General features: G+C 43.1%; 3 protein-coding genes across 5 annotated transcripts in view; 1 reads left to right on the forward strand and 2 right to left on the reverse strand.

Annotated features, from left to right (window-relative positions):
* Positions 1-5,465, reverse strand: part of POLE3 (DNA polymerase epsilon 3, accessory subunit) — a 66,188-nt gene extending 60,723 nt beyond the window's left edge. The window contains exon 1 of the mRNA XM_056540476.1: positions 4,791-5,465. The gene's annotated coding sequence lies outside the window, so the exon portion shown is untranslated. The remainder of the gene's footprint in view (positions 1-4,790) is intronic.
* Positions 4,616-8,413, forward strand: TUBB4B (tubulin beta 4B class IVb). The gene is made up of 4 exons (XM_056540461.1): positions 4,616-4,773; positions 6,645-6,753; positions 6,829-6,939; positions 7,185-8,413. Exons 1-4 carry the CDS (start codon positions 4,717-4,719, stop codon positions 8,243-8,245), a joined length of 1,338 nt encoding a protein of 445 aa, XP_056396436.1. The 5' UTR covers positions 4,616-4,716; the 3' UTR covers positions 8,246-8,413.
* CIMIP2A (ciliary microtubule inner protein 2A) lies at positions 8,368-26,902 on the reverse strand. 3 transcript variants are annotated; one of them, XM_056540467.1, is made up of 7 exons: positions 26,745-26,902; positions 26,335-26,504; positions 24,982-25,121; positions 23,983-24,100; positions 23,403-23,497; positions 10,218-10,335; positions 8,368-8,503 (listed from the first exon to the last, which is right to left on the reverse strand). In XM_056540467.1, exons 1-7 carry the CDS (start codon positions 26,783-26,785, stop codon positions 8,433-8,435), a joined length of 753 nt encoding a protein of 250 aa, XP_056396442.1. In that variant the 5' UTR covers positions 26,786-26,902; the 3' UTR covers positions 8,368-8,432. The 3 variants fall into 3 exon arrangements, with proteins under 3 accessions (XP_056396442.1, XP_056396441.1, XP_056396443.1); XM_056540466.1 differs by having other exon boundaries at positions 26,296-26,504; XM_056540468.1 differs by lacking the exon at positions 8,368-8,503 and adding an exon at positions 8,810-8,923 and having other exon boundaries at positions 26,296-26,504.
* Between the last annotated feature and the right edge of the window lie 213 nt (positions 26,903-27,115).

Consider the following 27,115-nt stretch of genomic DNA (forward strand, 5'->3'; position numbering starts at 1 on the left):
GTTAGATAATGATTCCATTTTGTAGAACTGTAACAGGCATTATATACATATATATATATATATATATATATATATATGCTAAAAATATTTTTTTTTAAATTTTGATCTGTGAAAAGGAAACCCAATTACAAAAGCCAAATAGCCCCTTAGATACTCCAATGTCTGATGAAAATTATGGGATCTGCCAATGACAACGGTCATATTACCCAACAAAAAGAGGAATAAATATACAGTATATATATATATATATATATATATATATATATGTGTGTGTGAGTATACGCTATTACTTTCCACCTGTGCTTCGTGGATCTGTAGTGTAATTTTTAATTCAGCCTTTTCAACAGAAACTTTATTTTTATTTATTTTTTATTTGCAATGTTGTCTCTATGTAAACACTTGTCGCCTATCCTGGGAGCCGAATCCCTATACAAACTATTGCTAGGTGTTAGGCACCGACCAGGTAGACAAACGCTGATTGTTTGGTTGCTAACGGCTCTTGTTTGGGATAATACATGTGCAGGTTTCTGTCAGTGTCCCACTGTAGCTACATGATAGGTGATTCTCCGTTACTATAAAATAGAAATAAATAAATAAATAAATTACTTATTAAATAGAAAGAAAGAAATTGAGGCAAAAAAAAAATAAAAATAAAAATAAAAAAAGATAAAATTGTCAACAGCTTTCATAGCCCTTTATGGTAATTGATGCCCCCCCACCCCTGTGCCACATAAGTTGGGTGACAACCTCTGCAGGCATTGTAATGGCGGTCATATTATTTTGTCACCCAGCTTTTGCTGAGTCGCGCACGAAATGATACATTCCCGCCTCCTGTATCACCGCTTATTTAGGTTAATTTGCCCATTTAGCCAAATAGAAAAAAGTGGAGCGACAACCTCCGTGAGGAACTTCAGAAGAATTCTTGGTTACGGAGGGTAATTTGTTCGTTTTGGAACGGAGTCAGCCATTCATATAATCTCTAAATAATATTGCCATACGGAGCTCAGTAATACTGCTTCATAATACTTACTACCGGCCGCCATGATAATAAGCCCCACTCTTTGCGGGAACATCATAATGGATTACGTGAATTACGGTGGGCATCAGCGGCCTTACTTGAAGCTGCTGGGCAAAATCTACCACGTGCCATATATAATACTGGAATCTGCTTTGGCCCCGTTCACACTATAAAATTCATCCGTTTTAAAGATCCGTTTAATGTTCCGTTAAGAAAACCCTTAGGGTATGTTCACACTAAGGATATGTTGCTGAATCTCCGCTCGCGGAATTCAGCGAGTGGAGATTCAGCCTGGCAGCCGGCGGCAGTAGGACAGCGTGGCACTGCGGCGTCACCATGACGGCTATGCAGTGCCCGCAGATTTCCGCGCAAAGATTGAACATGTTCTTTCTTAGTGCGGAACAATTTCAGCAGCGGAATTTTCTTACTTATTTACTTACCGTATTTTTCGCCCTATAGGACGCACTGGCGTATAAGACGCACCCAATTTATAGGTGCAAAATCTAAAAAAATTAAGATTTTGAACCCAATAGTGGTCTTCAACCTGCGGACCTCCAGATGTTGCAAAACTACAACTCCCAGCATGCCCGGACAGCCGTTGGCTGTCCGGGCATGCTGGGAGTTGTAGTTTTGCAACATCTGGAGGTCCGCAGATTGAAGACCACTGCATAGGAGGTAATACTCACGTGTCCCCGCCGCTCCGGACCCGTCACCGCTGCCCCGGATGTCGCTCCATCGCTGTCGCCGTGTCCCCGTCGCTCCGGAATGTCTCTGCTGCCGGCCGGGTATCCTCGCTCTCCGTCGCCGCCATCACGTCGTTACGCACGCCGACGCACGTACGCGACGACGTGATGACGAGGAAGGAGAGCGCCGGCCATACAGGGGATCCCTGAACGGAGAAGACACCGAGGTAAGGTCCCTCCCGGTGTCCTGTAAGCACTAACCCGGCTATTCAGTCGGGCTCTTCGGGACCGCCGCGGTGAAATCGCGGCGGTCCCGAACAGCCCGACTAAACAGCCGGGTTAGTGTCACTTTCCCTTCAGACGCGGCGGTCCCGAACAGCCCGACTAAACAGCCGGGTTAGTGTCACTTTCCCTTCAGACGCGGCGGTCAGCTTTGATCGCCGCGTCTGAAGGGTTAATACAGGGCATCACCACGATCGGTGATGTCCTGTATCAGCCGTGGGTCCCGGCCGTTGATGGCCGCAGGGACCGCCTCGATAGGGGTGTATTCGCCGTATAAGACGCACCGACTTTTCCCCCCCAGTTTTGGGGAAGAAAAAGTGCGTCTTATACGGGGAAAAATACGGTACTTATAATTACTTATAATTATAATATTATACAGAATTTTTAGTTTTAACCATTATTATTTTATACAGAAGTTAATTGTTTTCCATTATTATTATTTTAAACAGAATTTTTATTTTTAGCCATTGTTAGGGTGGGTTCACACCATGATTTTGCTATATGGTTTCGGCATACGGTTTCATAAAAAATTTTTAAAAAATAAAATACGTATACAACCGTACAGAAAACCGTGCCCATAGACTTCCCATTCAAAACAGTATGCACCATAATGTATACGGTTGTCTCCGTTTTCAAACCATACAGAGTTTTACTTTTTTTTTCCGGACAGAAAACCTTGGCCCACCACGGTTTTTGGTCCGGATGAAAAACCGTATACGTTTTTTTTTAAACATGGGAGTCAATGGGAACAGTACAGAACCGTGTGTGCCTATGGTTTCATCCAGTTTTCACCATACGGTTTTTGATTTTGTTTTTTTTTTTCTTGGAATTTCAATCAAACAAGTGAAACTTTATTCATATTGGAGTGAAAAGTTAACCCCTTAAGGACTCAGCGTTTTTCCGTTTTTGCATTTTCATTTTTTCCTCATCAACTTCTAAAAATCATAACACTTTCAATTTTGCACATAAAATTCCATATGATGGCTTATTTTTTGCGCCACCAATTCTACTTTGCAGTGACATTAGTCATTTTACCAAAAAATCCACAGTGAAACTGAAAAGAAATTCATTAAGCGACAAAATTTAAGAAAAAAATGTCATTTTGTAACTTTTGGTGGCTTCCGTTTCTACGCAGTGCATATGTCGGTAAAAATGACACCTTCTCTTTATTCTGTAGGTCCATACGGTTAAAATGATCCCCTACTTATATAGGTTGGATTTTGTCGCACTTGTGAAAAAAAAAATCATTATTAGATGCAGGAAAATGTATACGTTTAAAATTGTCTTCTTCTGACCCCTATAACGTTTTTATTTTACTGCGTATGGGCCGGTATGAGGGCTCATTGTTTTGCGCCGTGTTCTGAAGTTTTTATAGATAACATTTTTGCATTGATCAGACTTTTTGATCGCGTTTTATTCATTTTATATGATATAAAAAGTGACCAAAAATCGCGTTCTAGCTGATCGGAACATCGCAATTTTATCGCGATAGTCCCGATCAGCCTGACTGAGCTGCCGGGAAGCATTTACTTTCATTTTCGACGCGGCAATCAACATTGATCGCCACATTTGAAGAATGAATAGCGCGCGGCACAACGATCTGTGCCGCGTGCTATTAGCCCAGGGTCCCGGCTATGAATAGCAGCCGGGACCGACCCGGTGTGATGCGGGGTCACGGCATGACCCCGTTTTAAACACTGGGACCGGGCACAGGGCGTACAGGTACGCCCTGCATCCTTAAGAGGTTAAACATAAACGTTTTTTTTCCTTAAAGAACTGATGCAACCGGACGTCATTTTTCAAACCATATACAGATAAAAATTTGTACACACGTTTTGATACAGTTTAGTCAGGTTTTGAGGAATCTGTTTTTTTTTTCCACTCAAAAACCTCATACGGAAACTGTATTACAAAAACGTGGTGTGAACCCAGCCTTAGTATTATTTTATATACAGTATAATTTTTAGATTTAGGTGTTATTATTTTTATTTATTTACAGTTTTTGATTTTCTATGGCCTAAATTCCCCCCCCAGACGATGGTCACTTCCATAGGAAACCATGGCCACCGCTTGTGTTTCGGAATGTGTCTCTATTTAATTCATTATTTAGTGTAATAGAAGGAAACTTGTCCGAACATGAAAGGTTTCCAGGATAAACAGAACAAGCGAGACATGAGTAGCGGGAAACCACACGGCAACTACCAGCCCCGTAACCTAGGCCCCTTAGAAACCGAAGGTGACGTACGTTAGCGTGGAATTCCTGAGCCTGCGCACTGCAGACAGCGTAAACCCCTCTGTGAATGAGCGCCTGGCAACGACCTAACGCAGCTCCTTGGCGCCCGAAGCGCATTGCGGTGGTTACTAAGACGCTCACCAGACCCCGCCTCCTTTGTTGGCCAATCAGAGGGCCAGTCAATCATTTAAATAGGAACCAATCAACGCCTGGATGCGGCGGGGAGTAAGGCGACCATGACAGCTGACAGGCAGCCAATCAAATCACGTGCATGCTAATTACAGCGTTTGAATGGCAATCTCTTAGCCAATCACCGATTCCCAAGTTGGCCCACCTACTTTCCGCCGTCCAATAGGAAGCCGAGCGCTTGCTTCTCCTATCCGCAACAACGTCTGAGCCGCCTATAAATAACGCGGGGACAGACGGTTGGGATCAGTTGCTCTCGCAGCCTCAGAGGGATCTTACAGCACACTAGGTCATCATCTCCTCACACCAGCAACATGAGGGAAATCGTACATCTGCAGGCAGGACAATGCGGCAACCAGATCGGCGCCAAGGTGAGCGGATTGTCTACCTGATATCAGCCGGGTTCACTGCCTCACTCGTGGCGGTCCCGCAGTATGGCCGCTGACAGCCCTCCAGCCGCACTGCGGGGTTTGTGTAGCCCCTCACAGGTCGGGTCTCCCGGGCACCGCCGCTTTATCTTAGTGTTGAACCACATCGGTTTTCTCGTTTTACATCTTCTTGGCAGTGCGGGGGTTAAGCGGCAGTTCCCAACGGCTTTTCCCGCCCCTAGAGGCGGCAGTCATTTGATGCGCGGTTGCTGGGCGTGGCTTAGCTCAGGACGGTTGGGATGGGCGTGTCTGCTCTCGAACCTGTCGCGGTCACGTGTTACAGGTTACATATTTCAAATTCAAATATCCTTAGTTGGCGGGAACGGAAGTAACCTGCGGGCACCACGTGTTCGTCATAGGTAATAGTAGTGACGTCACGACTGACCTGTTATACCCGGAGGCCCTGTACTGTGCTGGAAGCACTAGCATCTTATTTATGTAAACAGGTGCTGGAGACTTAAGTCCCATAAGGACTTGGCTTCCTGGTACTTGTAGTCCATTAATAGCATTATAGCAATAGTCTACAATCAGTGGCTCAGTTGTTTGCAGAGCTATGTGGGATGCTGGGAGTTGTAGTTTTGGACAGGGGGAGGTCACTGTTAGACGTTTCTCAATTACTTATGCCAGTGATTCCCAACCAGGGTGCCTTCAGCTGTTGCAAAAACCAACTCCCAGCATGCCTGGACAGCCTTCGGCTGTCCAGGCATGCTGGGAATTGTAGTTTTTGCAATAGCTGGAGGCACCCTGGTTGGGAAACACTGTCATAAGCAATTCACAAGATTGGATGGGGACATAGGACACTACAGGGGCCCCATAATCAAATCAATATAGTGATAGGAGTACCCCATTATTCATGTTTCATACATCCTAAATCAGAGGTGGAATCGTTTTGCAGCAGCTGGAGGCACCCTGGTTGGGAAACACTGGTTTATGGGAACTGTCCATTGATCATCTTTAGCCTTTCACACTACAAAATCCTATAAGGCCGTTAGAGGATCCCATTATAGTCTATGGGATTTTTCTAATAGCCATTTTAACCCGTTATTAATAACGGCTGTTTTGTGACGGGCGAATGAACAGGAGAAATGGCGCATGCACTAATTCTCCTGTTACTATCGTCGAACGGATCTTTAAAACTGAGTAGTCTTGTAGTGTGAAGGAAGCCTTTGGTGTAAGATGCAGATCCTTGGGGCCAGTGGGGTCCTTCCCCAGGTGACTACTCTTCCACCTCTGACTTAGGAGTACCTACATTACGCACATCCTATCGCTATACATATTGATGTTTGATCATGGGGACCCTATAGGGTCCAATGTCCATCTAATCTTGTGAATTGCTTATGCCAGGGTGCCTCCAGCTGTTGCAAAACTACAATTCCCAGCATGCCTGGACAGCCTTCGGCAATTGTAGTTTTGCAACAGCTGGAGGCACCCTGGTTGGGTAAACACTGGCTGCTTATAGTATGTCCTGAATGTATTGCTGCTATATACACTTTTGCTCTATTGACTGGAGTGCTTGTGACGCGAGCTGCATGTTGTCGCATCTACACTCCCTGCTGACTGGTCAGATCCCTAATAATGATGTGATGATCCTACCTAGTACAGTGTCTCACTGGCTGCAGTTCGTCATTCTCTGAACTCTACTGCAGTTTCTGTAGTTTATGGGAATTGTTCAGGAGCACTGGCACTGCTCATCAGTGGTCTGTTAGTGGGGGTCCTGGTCATTAATTAGTGGCTAGGGCATCATTTAAGATTTAGATTACACCCTTCAATGTTACAGGTTGTTGACTATAAACTTGCGGTTTCCTTTTATCTAGTTCTGGGAAGTCATCAGTGACGAACATGGCATTGACCCAACTGGTACCTACCATGGAGACAGTGACCTCCAACTGGAAAGAATCAATGTTTACTACAATGAAGCAACTGGTAAGTTGTCTCTAGGCTCTTAGGGTCTCTTGTGTTATCCCCGAGTTGTTGCTTATGATGTAACCTTACCTGCAGGTGGCAAATATGTTCCCCGTGCTGTCTTGGTGGATCTGGAGCCTGGTACTATGGACTCAGTGCGTTCAGGACCTTTTGGACAGATCTTCAGACCAGATAACTTTGTCTTTGGTAAGTAACCTGGTGTCTTGGGCAGTGGCGTGTAGCATAACTTGCAGATTAATAATCTTTGTTTGCACCCTTATGAACTCACTTGGCACCCATATTGCCTAGAATCAGTCTTAATTTTCAAGGCGTCGGATGCTTTCTACTGTGGGTATCTCAGCACACATGCTTAGTTTCCCTTTATCCTGCTGCTGTGACTAGGGAGAAAAAAAACCTTTTACATTTTGCTAACTTAATTCTTTCTCCAACAGGCCAGAGTGGTGCTGGAAACAACTGGGCTAAAGGACATTACACAGAGGGAGCTGAACTGGTTGACTCCGTATTAGATGTTGTGAGGAAGGAAGCAGAAAGTTGTGACTGTCTCCAGGGTTTCCAGTTGACCCACTCCTTGGGGGGTGGCACTGGGTCTGGTATGGGTACACTCCTTATCAGCAAAATCAGAGAAGAATACCCCGACAGAATCATGAACACTTTCAGCGTTGTGCCCTCCCCCAAAGTGTCTGATACTGTAGTAGAGCCATACAATGCCACACTGTCTGTTCACCAGCTTGTAGAAAACACAGATGAAACCTACTGCATAGATAATGAAGCCCTGTATGACATCTGCTTCAGAACCCTGAAACTTACCACCCCCACCTATGGTGACCTGAACCATCTGGTATCGGCCACCATGAGTGGTGTCACCACTTGCCTGCGCTTCCCTGGCCAGCTGAACGCTGACTTGCGTAAACTGGCTGTGAACATGGTGCCTTTCCCCCGTCTGCACTTCTTCATGCCTGGCTTTGCCCCACTGACCAGCCGTGGCAGCCAACAGTACCGCGCCTTAACTGTGCCGGAACTGACACAGCAGATGTTTGATGCCAAGAACATGATGGCTGCTTGTGACCCACGTCATGGCCGCTACCTGACCGTGGCTGCTGTTTTCAGAGGCCGTATGTCCATGAAGGAGGTGGATGAGCAGATGCTCAATGTGCAGAACAAGAACAGCAGCTACTTTGTGGAATGGATCCCCAACAATGTAAAAACAGCCGTCTGTGACATCCCACCCCGAGGCCTGAAGATGTCTGCTACCTTCATCGGTAACAGCACAGCCATCCAGGAGCTGTTCAAGCGTATCTCCGAGCAGTTCACCGCTATGTTCCGTAGAAAGGCCTTTTTGCATTGGTACACTGGTGAGGGTATGGATGAGATGGAGTTCACTGAAGCTGAGAGCAACATGAATGACCTGGTGTCCGAATACCAGCAGTACCAGGATGCTACAGCAGAAGAGGAAGGAGAATTCGAGGAGGAGGCTGAGGAAGAGGCTGCATAAGGCGTTCTACCTAATGTTGTAAATTATGTCTAAAGCTGTAACATCTCTCGTCTTGTTCATGAAACTGTTTTTTCTTGATGTTCATGTTTATTTGTGTTTAACTTTTTCTCCTGTTCCTCATTTTGTGCTGTACAGAACTTCACACCACCATTAAAGCATTTTTCATAATGCCTTGTCCTGGCTCTTCTTACAGAGGGTACTTGATGTAGAGCTGCCTAGTGGTGTTTCCATAGGTTGTGCCAAATGTGTCCCTGGAGCCTGGGAGGAGAATACACTGGTCAGGTAGGGGGTAAAGGCCGGGGATGGACACTACTTACCTGTCCTGCACTCTCCAGCTTCTAACTTAAGACCAGTCACAGCCTGCTCAGCCCTTAGCCACTGATTGCTGCCCCCAAGTGACTGCTGGCTCAGCTTGTGTGCCTAGGACAGGTAAGTAGCCTGGCCCTGTAGATTGCAGGTGTACACCCCCACCGCGGATAGGGAATACATTTCAGCTCTCATGAATGCTATAATGTATACACCAGGAAAGGTGCTGGTGTATAATGTTTAGTAGCCGTAGATGAAGAAAAGTGTAACTACTCTTAACACCCAGAGAGATCACCTGGAGGATGGATAGCAAGGACTATGCTGTGTGAGCAGGATGACATCAGAGAGAACCTCAGTCTATCTTAATGTGTCCTGCAGGATGGGAAAATTTGACAGGGCAATGTGTTTCACCTAGTAACTCATAATGGACTATATAGTGGACAAAGAACAGGTCAGAGGTCTTAAAGGGGTACTCCAGTTTTTTTTTTTTTTTTTAACTGGCTCCAGAAAGTTAAACAGATATGCAAGTTACTCCTATTCTTAATGCTTTCAGTGCTTAGCTGCTGTATGCTACAGAGGAAGTTGTGTCAGTCTGACCACAGTGCTCTCTGCTGACACCACTGTCCATGTCAGGAACTGTCCAGAGCAGGAGAGGTTTGCTTTTACTATGTACAGTTCCTGACATGGACAGATGTGTCAGCAGAGAGCACTGGTCAGACTGGAAAGAAAATCAAAAGGGAAACTTCCTCTGGAGTATACAGCAGGTAAGTACTGGAAGGATTTTATATATAGTAACCCCCCCCCCCCCCCAACATATGATAAAATCAACATACGATGGCCTCTCAGACATACGATGCTTTTATATGTCAGGGCCATCGCATTAACTGCTATACGACAGCGCAAAATGCTTCAGCTTCTGTCGGATAGCAGTTTAAGCATCCCGGACAGGTTCTCTTACCTATTCCCGCTGCTCCGGGTCCACTTCGCGATCCTCCGGTGTCTTGCGCATCTTCTCCAGGGTCCGGGCCTTGCTTTCCGGCGTCGTTATTACGTCACTACGCACGCCGTGCCAGCGCAGCAGCGTAATAACGTCACCAGAAAGCGAGGCCCGGACCCTGCAGAAGATGCGCAAGACACCGGAGCAGTGGGACAGCAGCGGGAGCGGTGAGGACCTGGTGCGGAACGGCGTGGACAGGTAAGTACAGCTTCCTATACTTTACATTGCACGGATCCCTCAACATACGATGGATTCGACAAACGATGGGTCGTTTGGAACGAATTACCATCGTATGTTGAGGGACCACTGTATATGTGTAATTTACAAATTTAACTTGCTGGAGCCAGTTGATAAGAATTTGTGGATCTGCCTCTTCACTAGGGCAGCAGGTTGTTTAATTCCCAGGCGATCTTAGTCTAAGTATTGCGCAGTCATGTGATCAGGTTCCTGCACTTGCACTGGAGCTCTGCAAATCTCATGAGTCTCAAGCTATGAGGATACCCAGGACATTGTATTGTCACCTGAGGGGGGCGCTAAGTGAATCCGGTATAATACCCATGTAATGTCAAACTAGACTTACTGGCGGAGTTATCAAAATCTGTGCAAAGGAAAAGTTGCCCATAGCAACCAATTAGACGGCTTCTCTCATTTTGCACTATTCTTACTCACCTGGTACAAAGCCTGTGTATTTGGGCAAGAGGCCAGCGGGGCTATAGATCTTGCTTTTAGGCCAGTAAGTTTCTTTCATTCTTTGTTCCAGGCTGGTGAGAGGAGATCTCATCTGAATCTACAAGAGATGACGAGAACAGGTCAGTTCTGTTGAATGCAGCTATTGTGAAACTACAACTCCCAGCATGCCCGGACAGCCGAAGGCTGTCCGGGCATGCTGGGAGTTGTAGTTTCGCAATATAGCTGAAGGCACCCTCCTCTGGGGGGTAGCTGTTAATACTTGAAGCTGTTGCAATGTTTTTTTGCTTAAATGGGCGCTGTCAGACTTTGATTTGTTGTAAAGCATGTATAACCAACAAGTTTTGCAATTGCTTTTAGAGATGAGCGAACTTACAGTAAATTCGATTTGTCACGAACTTCTCGGCTCGGCAGTTGATGACTTATCCTGCATAAATTAGTTCAGCTTTCAGGTCCTCCCGTGGGCTGGAAAAGGTGGATACAGTCCTAGGAGACTCTTTCCTAGGACTGTATCCACCTTTTCCAGCCCACCGGAACTCCTGAAAGCTGAACTCGTTTATGCAGGATAAGTCCTCAACTGCCGAGCCGAGAAGTTTGTGACGAATCAAATTTACTGTAAGTTCGCTCATCTCTAATTGCTTACACTAGAAAATTCAATATTTCATACTGGAAAAGCCAAACTGCCCCCCCCCCCGCGTCTCCTGGGATACATACTAGTCCTGCTGTGTCCATGCATCATCACCTATGTCATGGACACACTTCCTTGATTGACAGCTGTGAGCGCGGGGAAAGATCCTCCCACTGTCATCTTGTGTCCCGCTAGTGTCAGTGAGGACAAGCTGGGAGTTGTAGTTTTACTAATGCTAGGGGAGATGTGAGCAGACAGCATACTGAGGGAGGGGGCGGAGACCTGCACAGTGAGGCCACGCCCCCTCCCTTTGAGAATATTTCAGACTAGTGAGATAAATTAAAAGTGTAATAAAAAAATAAATAAAGGAGCTAGACACACAAAAATGACATGTACATGGTCAGGATTAGGTACTGAGTGATAGATTAAAGGTTTTTGTTGGATCTGACGGGTACATTTTAACAATATAGATGAAATTTATATATTTATAAAGAGTTTTCAGTTACTGTATCCAGGCTGTCACTGTTCCTGTGTATTAGTGTCGGGAATAGATGTCGGTCTATGCAGAGCAGCAGAGGGCTGGGTGCGGGACGCCCAGAGTGATTAAGGCCGAGTCCCTCCTAGGATATGATTCATGTGGATACAGGAGAGTGTGGGAGGGAAACCTACAAACCCTATAATAAAGAGTCACAGTGAGAACGGGGTCAACGTGACCGCGGCTGACCCCTATATGGTATGCGCCTCTCTCCATAGAGCTACTTGTTAGCTGCCAAGGCATGCTGGGAGTTGTAGTTTTGACAGTTGAAAACAATTGGCTCAAAGTGTAAGAGGACATTACCATGTAGCAGTAATTGTTACATGCGGTGTGTTTGTTGTGTTACACCCCCCCCCCCCCCGGCTTAGTTTGTATCCCAAAAAACGTGGTGTCACTGGAGCGGCGGTGACTGCATCGATAAGGATTACAGCAGAGAGTGATGTCGTGTGATGACCTCATGGTGAGTGCGGTTCATTCAAGACGTGACTCGTCCTGCTGGGAAACGGATCACCAGGAAATGTATCCTGCGCCAGATGAGCGTCATAGAGGCCAAACCTCTATTTAGGGCTTACAATTGACTTGGGCACCTTAAAGGGGTACTCCGGCACTAAGACATCTTATCCCCCTATCCTTTGGATAGGGGATAAGATGTGTTGGGGCCGGAGTACCCCTTTAAGGACGCAGTTTCTTTTTTTTTCGTTTTTGCCCTCACATTTTTTCAAAAAAAATAACCCTTTTCAATTTTGCACCTAAAAATTCCATATGATGGCTTTTTGTTTGCACCAATTCTACCTTGCAGTGACATCAGTCATTTTACCAAAAAATCGACAGCGAAACGGGAAAAAAAATTGTGCGACAAAATTGAAGAAAAAAAATGCCATTTTGTAACTTTTGGGGGCTTCAGTTTCTGCACAGTACATATTTTGGTAAAAATGACACCTTATCTTTATTCTGTAGGTCCATACGGTTACAATACCCTACTTATTATATAAAGGTTTGATTTTTGTCTTGCCTAGAAAAAAAAAATCATAATTACATGCACGAAAATGTATACGTTTAAAATTGTCATCTTTGTCTGACCCCTTTAACTTTTTTGTGCCGCGTACGGGCCGGTATGAGGGCTCATTTTTTGTGCTGTGATCTGAAGTTTTTATCTGTACATTTTAGGTAGGTATATTCTCATATATAGGAACAGTATTATAGTAGTTATATTCTTGTATATAGGAGCAGTATTATAGTAGTTATATTCTTGTATATAGGAGCGGTATTATAGTAGTTATATTCTCATATATAGGAACAGTATTATAGTAGTTATATTCTTGTATATAGGAGCAGTATTATAGTAGTTATATTCTTGTATATAGGAGGCAGTATTATAGTAGTTATATTCTTGTATATAGGAGGCAGTATTATAGTAGTTATATTCTTGTATATAGGAGCAGTATTATAGTAGTTATATTCTTGTATATAGGAGCAGTATTATAGTAGTTATATTCTTGTATATAGGTGCAGTATTATAGTAGTTATATTCTTGTATATAGGAGCAGTATTATAGTAGTTATGTTCTCGTATATAGGAACAGTATTATAGTAGTTATATTCTCATATATAGGAGCAGTATTATAGTAGTTATATTCTTGTATATAGGAGGCAGTATTATAGTAGTTATATTCTTGTATATAGGGGCAGTATTATAGTAGGTATATTCTTGTATATAGGAGCAGTATTATAGTAGTTATATTCTTGTATATAGGAGGCAGTATTATAGTAGTTATATTCTTGTATATAGGAGGCAGTATTATAGTAGTTATATTCTTGTATATAGGAGGCAGTATTATAGTAGTTATATTCTTGTATATAGGAGCAGTATTATAGTAGTTATATTCTTGTATATAGGAGGCAGTATTATAGTAGTTATATTCTTGTATATAGGAGCAGTATTATAGTAGTTATATTCTTGTATATAGGAGGCAGTATTATAGTAGTTATATTCTTGTATATAGGAGCAGTATTATAGTAGTTATATTCTTGTATATAGGAGGCAGTATTATAGTAGTTATATTCTTGTATATAGGAGGCAGTATTATAGTAGTTATATTCTTGTATATAGGAGCAGTATTATAGTAGTTATATTCTTGTATATAGGAGCAGTATTATAGTAGTTATATGCTTGTATATAGGAGCAGTATTATAGCAGTTATATTCTTGTATATAGGGGCAGTATTATAGTAGTTATATTCTTGTATATAGGGGCAGTATTATAGTAGTTATATTCTTGTATATAGGAGCAGTATTATAGTAGGTATATTCTCATCTATAGGAACAGTATTATAGTAGTTATATTCTCATATATAGGAACAGTATTATAGTAGGTATATTCTTGTATATAGGAGCAGTATTATAGTAGTTATATTCTCATATATAGGAACAGTATTATAGTAGTTATATTCTTGTATATAGGAGCAGTATTATAGTAGTTATATTCTTGTATATAGGAGGCAGTATTATAGTAGTTATATTCTTGTATATAGGAGCAGTATTATAGTAGTTATATTCTTGTATATAGGAGCAGTATTATAGTAGTTATATTCTTGTATATAGGAGGCAGTATTATAGTAGTTATATTCTCGTATATAGGAACAGTATTATAGTAGTTATATTCTTGTATATAGGGGCAGTATTATAGTAGTTATATTCTTGTATATAGGAGCAGTATTATAGTAGTTATATTCTTGTATATAGGAGGCAGTATTATAGGAGTTATATTCTCGTATATAGAAGCAGTATTATAGTAGTTATATTCTCGTATATAGGAGCAGTATTATAGTAGTTATATTCTCGTATATAGGAACAGTATTATAGTAGTTATATTCTTGTATATAGGAGGCAGTATTATAGTAGTTATATTCTTGTATGTAGGGGCAGTATTATAGTAGTTATATTCTTGTATATAGGAGACAGTATTATAGTAGTTATATTCTTGTATATAGGAGCAGTATTATAGTAGTTATATTCTTGTATATAGGAGCAGTATTATAGTAGTTATATTCTTGTATATAGGAGGCAGTATTATAGTAGTTATATTCTTGTATATAGGGGCAGTATTATAGTAGTTATATTCTTGTATATAGGAGCAGTATTATAGTAGTTATATTCTTGTATATAGGAGCAGTATTATAGTAGTTATATTCTTGTATATAGGAGCAGTATTATAGTAGTTATATTCTTGTATATAGGAGCAGTATTATAGTAGTTATATTCTTGTATATAGGGGCAGTATTATAGTAGTTATATTCTTGTATATAGGAGACAGTATTATAGTAGTTATATTCTTGTATATAGGAGCAGTATTATAGTAGTTATATTCTTGTATATAGGAGCAGTATTATAGTAGTTATATTCTTGTATATAGGAGCAGTATTATAGTAGTTATATTCTTGTATATAGGAGGCAGTATTATAGTAGTTATATTCTTGTATATAGGGGCAGTATTATAGTAGTTATATTCTTGTATATAGGGGCAGTATTATAGTAGTTATATTTTCGTATATAGGAACAGTATTATAGTGGTTATATTCTTGTATATAGGAGGCAGTATTATAGTAGTTATATTCTTGTATATAGGAGCAGTATTATAGTAGTTATATTCTTGTATATAGGAGCAGTATTATAGTAGTTATATGCTTGTATATAGGAGCAGTATTATAGTAGTTATATTCTTGTATATAGGAGCAGTATTATAGTAGTTATATTCTTGTATATAGGAGGCAATTTTTATTAGTAAAAAAAAAACAGAAATATTACAGTACATTCGACCACAAAAACTAAATGAAAACAATAATCACGTATTATATATCATACACTTGCATTAAAGAGAAAATAAATAAATAACAACACAAAAACATCATGAAGGTGAATATTATTCTATATGTACATTCCTCCATAATGAACGATTTTTCCCATCCTTCCTGACCTCCAAACATTTGATCCACCTCAGTTCTGACATGATCAGGTCCACTGCTCTCCTATCATGGAAGGGTTCACTGTACATGGACACGCGGGTTCTGGTGTGCCAGTGATAGTATTTTATGACGGTGATGATCAGATATAACGTCTCCCGGTCAATGTCCCTCACACTAGATGTTACACCATATATAATTTCAGGGTATTTTAGGGTCTGTAGTCTCAGGATCTTAAGCTTCCTGGATATCGCCTGCCATATGTGTCGCCCTCCCCAACACTCCAATATAAAATGTGTCATGGTCTCCTCCTCCTGACACCCCAAGGGACACTTGCGATCTGACAGACTCAGATATCTTAAATTCCCCCTGACAAATAGTTTGCCGTGTAAGGACAGCCAGGCGATGTCATGAAATTTTTTCGGGAGCCTAACACTATTCAGGAGTCTCAGACTGTCCTGTAAGATGGCGGATGTACAGTCCTTCAGAGCTGGCTGTAAATAGAAGAACGTCCTACACACCATGACATACAGGTCCTTACGGGTCTTACACTCTATATAGGACTTCTCAATGCGCCATCTCTTCAGACATCTGAGCCCGTATTCCAGGTACGGGGGGAGGTAGTCACGCGTCCATCTCCCCCTCTTGAGACTGCCGCCTCGCACCCAAGACTCTGCAAAAGGCAATATCCAGTCCCTGATACTATTCGCCCACAGGGAGCTGTTGTTTGAGTCCATGCAACCAAAATTAACTTTTAGAAACATGGAGTCAAAGAACACCCTTGGATTCAGCATATCCAACCCACCCTCTCTCCTCTGTAGGTAGGTGATCCCTCTTTTTATTGGGTTCAACCTGTTCCCCCAAAACATCTGGAAGAACAGGCTAAAGAGCCGAGCGGAGAAACATTCTGGCAAAGGAAAAACGACAGAGACATACAAGAAGACGGGGACCAGGTAAGTCTTCAACATTGTAACCCTTTCTCTATAGGTCAGCCTCCAGTTCTTCCATCGCTGAACCTTTGCATTTCCGGCTTCCAACTTCTCTTCCCAATTTAGTTTGGCATTATCGTCCCTCCCAAATTTGACCCCTAGGATTTTAATATAGGAGGAGGCTCTCACAAATTGGGGCAGATCAAAGTCTGGATCAGAATCAGATATCCAGAGAGCTTGACTCTTCTCAAAGTTGACCAGAGACCCTGAGGCCTCTGAGTAACTTCTGATGGCCATAGACAACATCTCCACCTCACGAGGCTCAGATATCACTACAGTCACATCATCCGCATAGGCAACAACACTCAGGGGCAGGGAGTGGGGGACCGGCACCCCCTGAAAACCACACTCCTGCAGTGACCTCAGAAACGGATCTAAGGCAAATACATACAGCAGCGGACTCAGTGGGCAACCTTGCCTCACCCCCGCCTCAACCCTGAAGGTGTCACCCTGCCAACCATTGATCAGAGGAAAGCTCTCGGCCTCACAATACAAAGTCTTCAGCCAATCGATGAATTGTCCCGGAATACCGTACTTTGACAAAGTGGCCCATAGATACTCGTGATCTACTCTGTCAAAGGCTTTAGCCTGGTCAAGACTGACAACATATCTCCCACACCTCAGGGCTTTACATCTCTCAAACATCTCCCTTATGGAGATCACTGCCCCAGAGATGTTCCGCCCTTTTACTGTGCCATACTGACAGCCTGCCAACAGTGCCGGGGACAGACAAACTAACCTAGAAAACAGGATTTTTGCCAGAATCTTCCTGTCGACATTCAAGAGGGCAATTGGCCTCCAGTTCTTGATGTCACTCGGCTCTTTACCTTTAGACAGCAGAATCAGCGAGGACACTCTCATGGATGGAGGCATCAGGTGACTTTCTAGACAATTTGTGTAAACATCCACGAGGATTGGGGCCAAGAGGTCTCTGAATGTCTTATAGAATTCTGCTGTTATCCCATCCGGACCTGGTGCCTTCTTCAGATGTAACTTATCAATGGCCTCTTTGACCTCTGCCACCGTCAATTCTGCTGTCAAAGGAGAAAAGTCCAAATCATTAGTATCAGGGAGCGGAGTTGTCTCCAAGAATTGGGTCATCTTGTCTCTATCCAAAACCTTCCTCTGAAACAAGTCAGCATAGTACGATCTCACCACCCCCAGGATACCCTCCCGAGATTCCTGCAAAACACCCTGGGAGTCAGTGAGACCGGTGACAGATTTATTTGCCACCCGCTCCCGGCAATTCTCAAAGGGATCAGGAGACCCTAAGGACCCATAATCCCTTTCAAGAACCAGGGAGGTATACCTGCTGTACTGATACTGCCTTATCTCAGATTTCAGCTGGTCTATCCTTTGTTGGTCCCCACCCGCCGAATATAGTGACTCCAATTCTTTGCGCAGCTTGAGATACTGGCCATACTTACTCCTCCCCTTTTTAAAGGACAGTCTCTTTAAGAGGGTTCTGATCTCATCCTTGACATCCTCCCACCAGGCGGCCATATCATCATAGAAGTCCACCCGCTCTAGCTGACTCTGCATGAAGGAATGAACACATGTCTGAACATAGTCATCCTCCAACATACTAGAGTTGAGCTTCCATAGCCCCCTACCAATATCTGGGCGCTTAGTGGCTCCTAAACAGAAAACCAAGGCCATATGATCTGAATATGGGACAACTTTCTCACACATCTCACTAACCATTTCTGCAGGACTCACAAACGCCATGTCAATCCTACTGCTCCTGTCAGAACATGTGTATGTAAATTTTGGCTTTCTACCGCCCCGTGTAAAGACATCACTTAACCCGGACTGCAAGATCATGTTATTAAGGACTTTTGAGTCCCTGGCCACCGCTCTACCTGAGGACCTGTCACCTGAAGTCCTAGTGACATTGAAATCCCCGGCCATTATAACAGGGACAGCTGTAAACAGATATGGCTTGACATCATTAAACAACTGGACCCTTTCTGTCACTGTCTGCGGGCCATAGATATTTATGAGCCGGAGCCTTCTACCATGTATAGTGACCTCAAGGATCAGACACCTTCCCATGATGACCTCTGTCATCCTATGTATTGTCACATCCCTGGTGGTAAACAATATGGCCACCCCGGCATAAGGCTCCACAGCCAGTGACCAGAAAGAGGGACCAGACGTCCATTCCCTCTCAGCCTCACGTAGGTGCCCCAGTGTAGTCAGGCGTGTCTCCTGTAAGAAGATGACATCTCTGTCCAGATATCTAAGATGGTCATAAACTATGTGCCGTGTCCTCTTCACTTTAATACTGTTCACATTACTTGAAGCAAGTTTTAAAGTAAACCCAGCCATGATAAGATAGTACAAGAAGAGCAGAGACCTGACGCCCATCATCACAAGTCAGAATCTGAGTCCCGCTGTCCACCACCTGTCTCCATGTCTGACTCTGCATTAGCTTTTACAGTCTGGGGTTTTCTTTTTATTGGGGGTTGGTCCCTTGTGTCATCATCACATTCGTCCTCTATTCTTTTTAACTCTGTGTCTAAATCACCGTCAAACTCTGACAGAACCTCGTATCTGTTGGACACGACCATTACTCCTGCCCCATTGTTGACCTTTTTCTGACTGGTGGTATACTCTCTCTCTGGCCTGCGGGATGAGGTGTCTTTTTTCCTTCTTTTAATTTTCTGGGCCTTACTTTCCTCAGATGCAGATGGGGATACAGAAGAGGATACCCCCGGTTGCTGCTGGTCCTGTGGGACAACCTCCATTCCACCTTGTGTGTTTTCTAACTGCTGAGGTGTTGGTGCGGTGTTACCCAAGTCTGGCTGGACCTCCTGTCTTGTTAATATAGACCCAGATATCAAAATCTCCTCCTCTACAGCCTCTGCCCCCGCCACAAGGTCCTCATCAGGAAGCTCCCGGCAGATGTTGTGCCAGGCATTGGGACAGTCCCGGTGAGGGTGACCGATCTCACCACAGAGATTGCACCTGATGTTCTGGCAGTCAGCACTTAGGTGACCAGTTTCCCCACATAGATTACATTTTACCACTGTACATGTATTTGCCAGATGGCCAGGTTTACCACATTTAAAGCACTTTCTGGGCTGACCAGGGTAGAAACAAACGCCCTTTTCCCTCCCAATGAAGAAGGAGTTGGGCAGATGTTGTGTGATGTTCCCATGTTGGCGCAGCTTCACCAGGACCTTCCACCCTCCAGTCCAGATACCGTCATCATCTCTGTTCTTGGTGAGATCAGACACCAGGTCACAATGTCTGCGGAGCCACACCACAATGTCCTGGGGAGGAACAGCTTCATTCCAGAAGATGATGTTTATGATGACGGTATCTGGCTTGGATATGGGAATAAAACTGAATTTACTCCATCCATCCTTGTCTCTGAATCTGGGGAAGTTGGACCAGAACCTATCCAGATTAGACATGAGCTTAAAGCTGACATCATAGCCCTGTCTATCTGGTAGGTTTATTACTGCCAAGATGTCCGCTGGCACAAACCCCATCTGGTGGCACAGGAGCTCCCTCACCACAAACCTCCTATCCGGAAGGTCCTCCTTGGCACCTCTGTGCCGGAATCGCACAACATTCCTCCTTTTAAATGCCTGGCCAGTGTAATTGGCGCTGGAGGTGAAGGATGGAGCACCACGGCTCCAGGCATTTCTAGGAGGAACCTGGCGGGTACCTGCGTCCTGTCTTACAGGGTTGGGGTCTACTCTAGGGGGCCCTGCCACATTTGCTGTGCTTGTGGGTAAAGGGGGGAAATCCTGCACAGTATTTTGTACAATAACACCTGTCCCATCCACCTCTATATCATCATCAGACACAACACCCCACACAGATTGTGCACCCCCTCCAGCCACCGACCCCTCAGGAACATCACAGTCCGCACCCCCAGTCCGTGCCCCAACATTATCACAATCCACACCCCCAGTCCGTGCCCCAACATTAGTGCTCTGCTCCATCACCCCATCACCTTCATACACTGGTAAAAGTCCAATGTCCTGCTGATGTACTGGGACTTCTGGGACTTGTGGTGCCTCTGTTGGTCTCTGCTCCTGCTCAGGCCCAGCTGCAGGTTCCTGTGGCTGTTGTTCCTCGCCATACTTGCATATGTCCCCATCCTGGAAAGAGAACCGTGCCGGCTGTATGAGGGGTCTTGTCCCTTGCTGGGGCTCCTCCGGGGTGATGTCCGGTTCTATATCAGGTTTGGAGTCTGCTTCAAAGTTCAGCCTGTAGTTGGAGAATCGTTCCTGGTTCTTATACGTCTCTGCCAGTGGCCCCATCTTTACCAGTATACAGTCCATCTCCTTTACAATATCTGCGAGCTCAATGCTGAGTGTGTACAGTCTCTTATCATGTAGAGTCTTATACTGGGGATTTGCAGCCTTTAGCATATACACTGAGTCAATCTGCATGTGCAGCATACCCTTCAGGTGCTTGAGCTCCTCCATCCTCCTCACCAGAGCAGGGATCTCCTCCGCCAGCTGTAGCTCTGGTGCCCGGGCGGTCTCTTTGCCCTGCTGGTGGGGTTTGGGCAGTCTCTGAGGCTCCTTGAATGTATCAGACCCATGAGCAGCTGTATCAAGGTCTCTGGCCTGGGATCTGGTGCGGCCTGAGCGGGTCATGCTGGAGACCACATCTTGTTTCTGAAGGTTCTCTTGCAGTGTTTGTCTCTCCAGTGATGTCCTCCTGTGTCTCTGTGCTGGAGAGTGGAGCTGCACACCTGCTGCATATGATCCACTCTGCCCCAGCTCCTGTGCACCATCATGGCCTGGAATAGCAGACTCTGGGTCTCTTACAGAGGTTTCTTTCTTGGAGTCTCTTGGTTGTTCACCAAGCTGAGAGCCTTGGCCGGCCGACTGTATAATATCACACTCACATACACTTGCTGCTTCTTTCTTTACTTTACTCACATCCATGTCTTTACTTTCTTTCTTTGCACTTGCAGTGCTTCCATGCTGAGGACTTCTTTGTGGAAAATCCACTTTAGGATTTACCTCCATATCAGAAAGAGCATTGGAGTTTTCATCCAGTGTAGGCCGAGAAGCCTGGGCCTTGCTTGGGGAGCTTCCCCGCCCAGGGTGGCCCCGCCCTGGGCTTGCTCCAGACATGAGGAGAACCACAGACACACAACCTCACAGCTAGGAGGCAGTATTATAGTAGTTATATTCTTGTATATAGGGGCAGTATTATAGTAGTTATATTCTTGTATATAGGGGGCAGTATTATAGTAGTCATATTCTTGTATATAGGGGCAGTATTATAGTAGTTATATTCTTGTATATAGGGGGCAGTATTATAGTAGTTATATTCTTGTATATAGGAGGCAGTATTATAGTAGTTATATTCTTGTATATAGGAGGCAGTATTATAGTAGTTATATTTTTGTATATAGGAGCAGTATTATAGTAGTTATATTCTTGTATATAGGAGCAGTATTATAGTAGTTATATTCTTGTATATAGAAGCAGTATTATAGTAGTTATATTCTTGTATATAGGAACAGTATTATAGTAGTTATATTCTTGTATATAGGGAGCAGTATTATAGTAGTTATATTCTTGTATATAGGAGGCAGTATTATAGTAGTTATATTCTTGTATATAGGAGGCAGTATTATAGTAGTTATATTCTTGTATATAGGGGCAGTATTATAGTAGTTATATTCTTGTATATAGGGGCAGTATTATAGTAGTTATATTCTTGTATATAGGAGGCAGTATTATAGTAGATATATTCTTGTATATAGGAGCAGTATTATAGTAGTTATATTCCTGTATATAGGAGCAGTATTATAGTAGTTATATTCTTGTATATAGGAGCAGTATTATAGTAGTTATATTCTTGTATATAGGAGCAGTATTATAGTAGTTATATTCTTGTATATAGGAGCAGTATTATAGTAGTTATATTCTTGTATATAGGAGGCAGTATTATAGTAGTTATATTCTTGTATATAGGAGCAGTATTATAGTAGATATATTCTTGTATATAGGAGCTGTATTATAGTAGATATATTGTTGTATATAGGAGCTGTATTATAGTAGTTATATTCTTGTATATAGGAGCTGTATTATAGTAGTTATATTCTTGTATATAGGGGGCAGTATTATAGTAGTTATATTCTTGTATATAGGAGCTGTATTATAGTAGTTATATTCTTGTATATAGGAACAGTATTATAGTAGTTATATTCTTGTATATAGGAGGCAGTATTATAGTAGTTATATTCTTGTATATAGGGGCAGTATTATAGTAGTTATATTCTTGTATATAGGAGGCAGTATTATAGTAGATATATTCTTGTATATAGGAGCAGTATTATAGTAGTTATATTCCTGTATATAGGAGCAGTATTATAGTAGTTATATTCTTGTATATAGGAGCAGTATTATAGTAGTTATATTCTTGTATATAGGAGCAGTATTATAGTAGTTATATTCTTGTATATAGGAGGCAGTATTATAGTAGTTATATTCTTGTATATAGGAGCAGTATTATAGTAGATATATTCTTGTATATAGGAGCTGTATTATAGTAGATATATTCTTGTATATAGGAGCTGTATTATAGTAGTTATATTCTTGTATATAGGAGCTGTATTATAGTAGTTATATTCTTGTATATAGGGGGCAGTATTATAGTAGTTATATTCTTGTATATAGGAGCTGTATTATAGTAGTTATATTCTTGTATATAGGAGCAGTATTATAGTAGTTATATTCTTGTATATAGGGGACAGTATTATAGTAGTTATATTCTTGTATATAGGAGCAGTATTATAGTAGTTATATTCTTGTATATAGGGGCAGTATTATAGTAGTTATATTCTTGTATATAGGAGGCAGTATTATAGTAGTTATATTCTTGTATATAGGAGCAGTAATATAGTAGTTATATTCTTGTATATAGGAGGCAGTATTATAGTAGTTATATTCTTGTATATAGGAGGCAGTATTATAGTAGTTATATTCTTGTATATAGGAGGCAGTATTATAGTAGTTATATTCTTGTATATAGGAGGCAGTATTATAGTAGGTATATTTTTGTACATTTTTACCTGTCTCCGGTCAAATTCATCCATACTCTCCTTAACCCCTGGTGCAAAACCTACACCCATACTCCAGTGGTAGCGAGGAATGAAGCCTGTGTAACCTAAGAGTAAAAATAGATAAAATATGATATATAGATGTGTGTAAACATATTTTTAAAGCATTAAACAACCTTGGTAATTGTCGAGTTTACAGCAGACAGTCTGTGGGAACGTGGAGCCCCCTCTACAGCCGCCTCCATTATATAATCGGCTTCTGGCTGTAACACTAAAGCCCCTTTTCAATGTCGGCCAATTTTCCGCAGAAGGAGAGAAGCAGCCGAAGTGACACAACAGTACTGCAATGGTGCCATCTAGAGGCAGTGCTGTGTAACTTCACTCCGCTACCAGTGTTTCCCAACCAGGGAGCAAACCTCCAATTGTTGCAATACTACAACTCCCAGCATGCCCGGACAGCCGAAGGCTGTCCGGGCATGCTGGGAGTTGTAGTTTTGCAATTTCCAGCAGAACACACAGCCTGTTAGTCTATGATCTACTACTACCTGTACTAAAATAAATAATCCCTCCCACCTTATGCATTAATTACTACCTGGTATAGCATTACGTTGCAGATTATGTGGCGGGTTTATTTTCGGTGTCATAACGTAAGTAGTTAAGGAGGATTTATGTTCTGCCTTCGGTTTCCAGTGTCTCGTGGTATAAGAGTCCTGCAAAAAATATAAATAAAAAAAAAGCAAAAAAACTTTAGGGTCTGTGTATAGAGGGGCTGTTTTTACGCATTGCACTTAATGGTAAATCCGACATGTTTTTATTCTGCGGATCAATACCACTAAATGATTCGCATGTATTATTTTACTACTTAAAGGGGTATTCCAGGAAAATACTTTATTTTTATTTTTTTTTATTTTTTTTTTTTTTTATATATCAACTGGCTCCAGAAAGTTAAACAGATTTGTAAATGACTTCTATTAAAAAAAATATCTTCCAATAATTATCAGCTCCTGAAGTTGAGTTGTTGTTTTCTGTCTGGCAACAGTGCTCTCTGCTGACACCTCTGTCTGTCTCGGGAACTGCACAGAGTAGAAGAGGTTTGCTATGGGGATTTGCTTCTACTCTGGACAGTTCCTGAGACAGGTGTCATCAGAGAGCACTTAGACAGAAAAGAACAACTCGACTTCAGCAGCTCGTAAGTACTGAAAGGATTAAGATTTTTTTTTTTTTTTTTTTTAATAGAAGTAATTTACAAATCTGTTAAACTTTCTGGAGCCAGTTGATATCCAGGAAATTATATATATATATTTTTTAATATAACACCTTTAAAGGGTTAATGACAGAAATCGGTGTCATTGCCGATGTCTTTCATTGAGTGCATAGGTCGGTGTCCTCCAACCAGGGTGCCTCCAGCTGTTGCAAAACTACAACTCCCAGCATGCCCGGACAGCCACAGGCTGTCCGGGCATTCTGGGAGTTGTAGTTTTGCAACAGCTGGAGGTACCCTGTTTGGGAAACACCGATAAGCCATCGTGGACTGACAACTTCCTACAGCTAGTACCGGCCAGGAAACCGTACACAGAGTTTCGCCATATACCTTTGCGCTGCCGTCGCCCCCTGGACGCTTTTCTTTCAATCCGGTCGCTGATGATCGAACTTCTAAAAAGTCATCCACTGCATTGGTGACCGTGCGACTGAAGGAGGCAGCGTGCCGAAACTGCAACATAGGCTGGTGACCTGCAGGGGGCGACACCCGGGAAGAAATAGGATAATGTATTATTCATCATACGTAATATCATTAAGGTATATGTTGTATACATCGAATAGTTGGGGGTCTTACCTGTATATCACTCGGAGGTAGCACTATAGGGGTACACGCTGTATACATAGTTGGGGGTCTTACCTGTATATCACTCGAGGGTAGCACTATAGGGGTACACGCTGTATAGATAGTTGGGGGTCTTACCTGTATATCACTCGGGGGTAGCACTATTGGGGTACATGCTGTATACATAGTTGGGGGTCTTACCTGTATATCACTCGGGGGTAGCACTATTGGGGTACATGCTGTATACATAGTTGGGGGTCTTACCTGTATATCACTCGGGGGTAGCACTATAGGGGTACATGCTGTATAGATAGTTGGGGGTCTTACCTGTATATCACTCAGGGGTAACACTATAGGGGTACACGCTGTATAGATAGTTGGGGGTCTTACCTGTATATCACTCGGGGGTAGCACTATTGGGGTACATGCTGTATACATAGTTGGGGGTCTTACCTGTATATCACTCGGGGGTAGCACTATAGGGGTACACGCTGTATACACAGTTGGGGGTCTTACCTGTATATCACTCGGGGGTAGCATTATAGGGGTACACGCTGTATACATAGTTGGGGGTCTTACCTGTATATCACTCGGGGGTAACACTATAGGGGTACACGCTATATACATAGTTGGGGGTCTTACCTGTATATCACTCGGGGGTAGCACTATAGGGGTACACGCTGTATACATAGTTGGGGGTCTTACCTGTATATCACTCGGGGGTAACACTATAGGGGTACACGCTATATACATAGTTGGGGGTCTTACCTGTATATCACTCGGGGGTAGCACTATAGGGATACACGCTGTATACATAGTTGGGGGTCTTACCTGTATATCACTCGGGGTTAGCACTATAGGGGTACATGCTGTATACATAGTTGGGGGTCTTACCTGTATATCACTCGGGGGTAGCATTATAGGGGTACACGCTGTATACATAGTTGGGGGTCTTACCTGTATATCACTCGGGGGTAACACTATAGGGGTACACGCTATATACATAGTTGGGGGTCTTACCTGTATATCACTCGGGGGTAGCACTATAGGGGTACACGCTGTATACATAGTTGGGGGTCTTACCTGTATATCCCGGTGGAATGTAAATCTCTGGTAACACACCTGTGCCCGTAGATAAGCTGCCAGCGTGTGAATGGTGTAATTTTGGGGGCTGATCTGTTGTCTGGGTGGGGGGTTGGGTCGGGGGGATTCTCATCACGGAGGGGTGTGTAAGGAGGCGGCTTGTGGTGTTGCCCAGATGGTAACATAGTTGGGGGTAAAATCCTCCATAACTACAGAAGGAGTTAAAAGGAAAGCGGGGAAGACTTTAACACCACGGACCTCTAGTCATTGCAAAACTATAACTCCCAGCATGCCCGGACAGCCAACGGCTGTCCGGGCATGCTGGCAGTTGTAGTTTTGCAACAGCGGAAGTTCCACAGTTTGCAGACCACTTTTTTTAAAAACATTGTTGTAATACCACACTCAACCTGAGGACGAGGGTGGCGCTGGTGATTACATTATTTACTTACCCAGGGATATAATAGGGCTCCCGCTTGGGTTCTTCCTCCATTTTTTTAAGTGTATTCCCCCGCTGGCTCCAAGGTGCAGTACACAGAATATGAACTAGGGGGAGACACGACGACTGGTGGGCAATGCACTGGCTGTTGCTAGGCAACAATTGTGAATCAATAAGTTCCAAATGACTCGGAATCAGGAGGCGGGCCAGCCCATATATCTTAGATACTCAGCAGACTGTATCACATGGGCTTAGATACAGCAGCTCAACAGACTGTACCACATTATAGGCTTAGATACAGCAGCTCAACAGACTGTACCACACTATAGGCTTAGATACAGCAGCTCAACAGACCGTATCACATTAAAGGCTTAGATACAGCAG

This window comes from Hyla sarda, chromosome 9 (genome assembly GCF_029499605.1).
Source record: "Hyla sarda isolate aHylSar1 chromosome 9, aHylSar1.hap1, whole genome shotgun sequence".
NCBI classification, from domain to species: Eukaryota; Metazoa; Chordata; class Amphibia; order Anura; family Hylidae; genus Hyla; species Hyla sarda.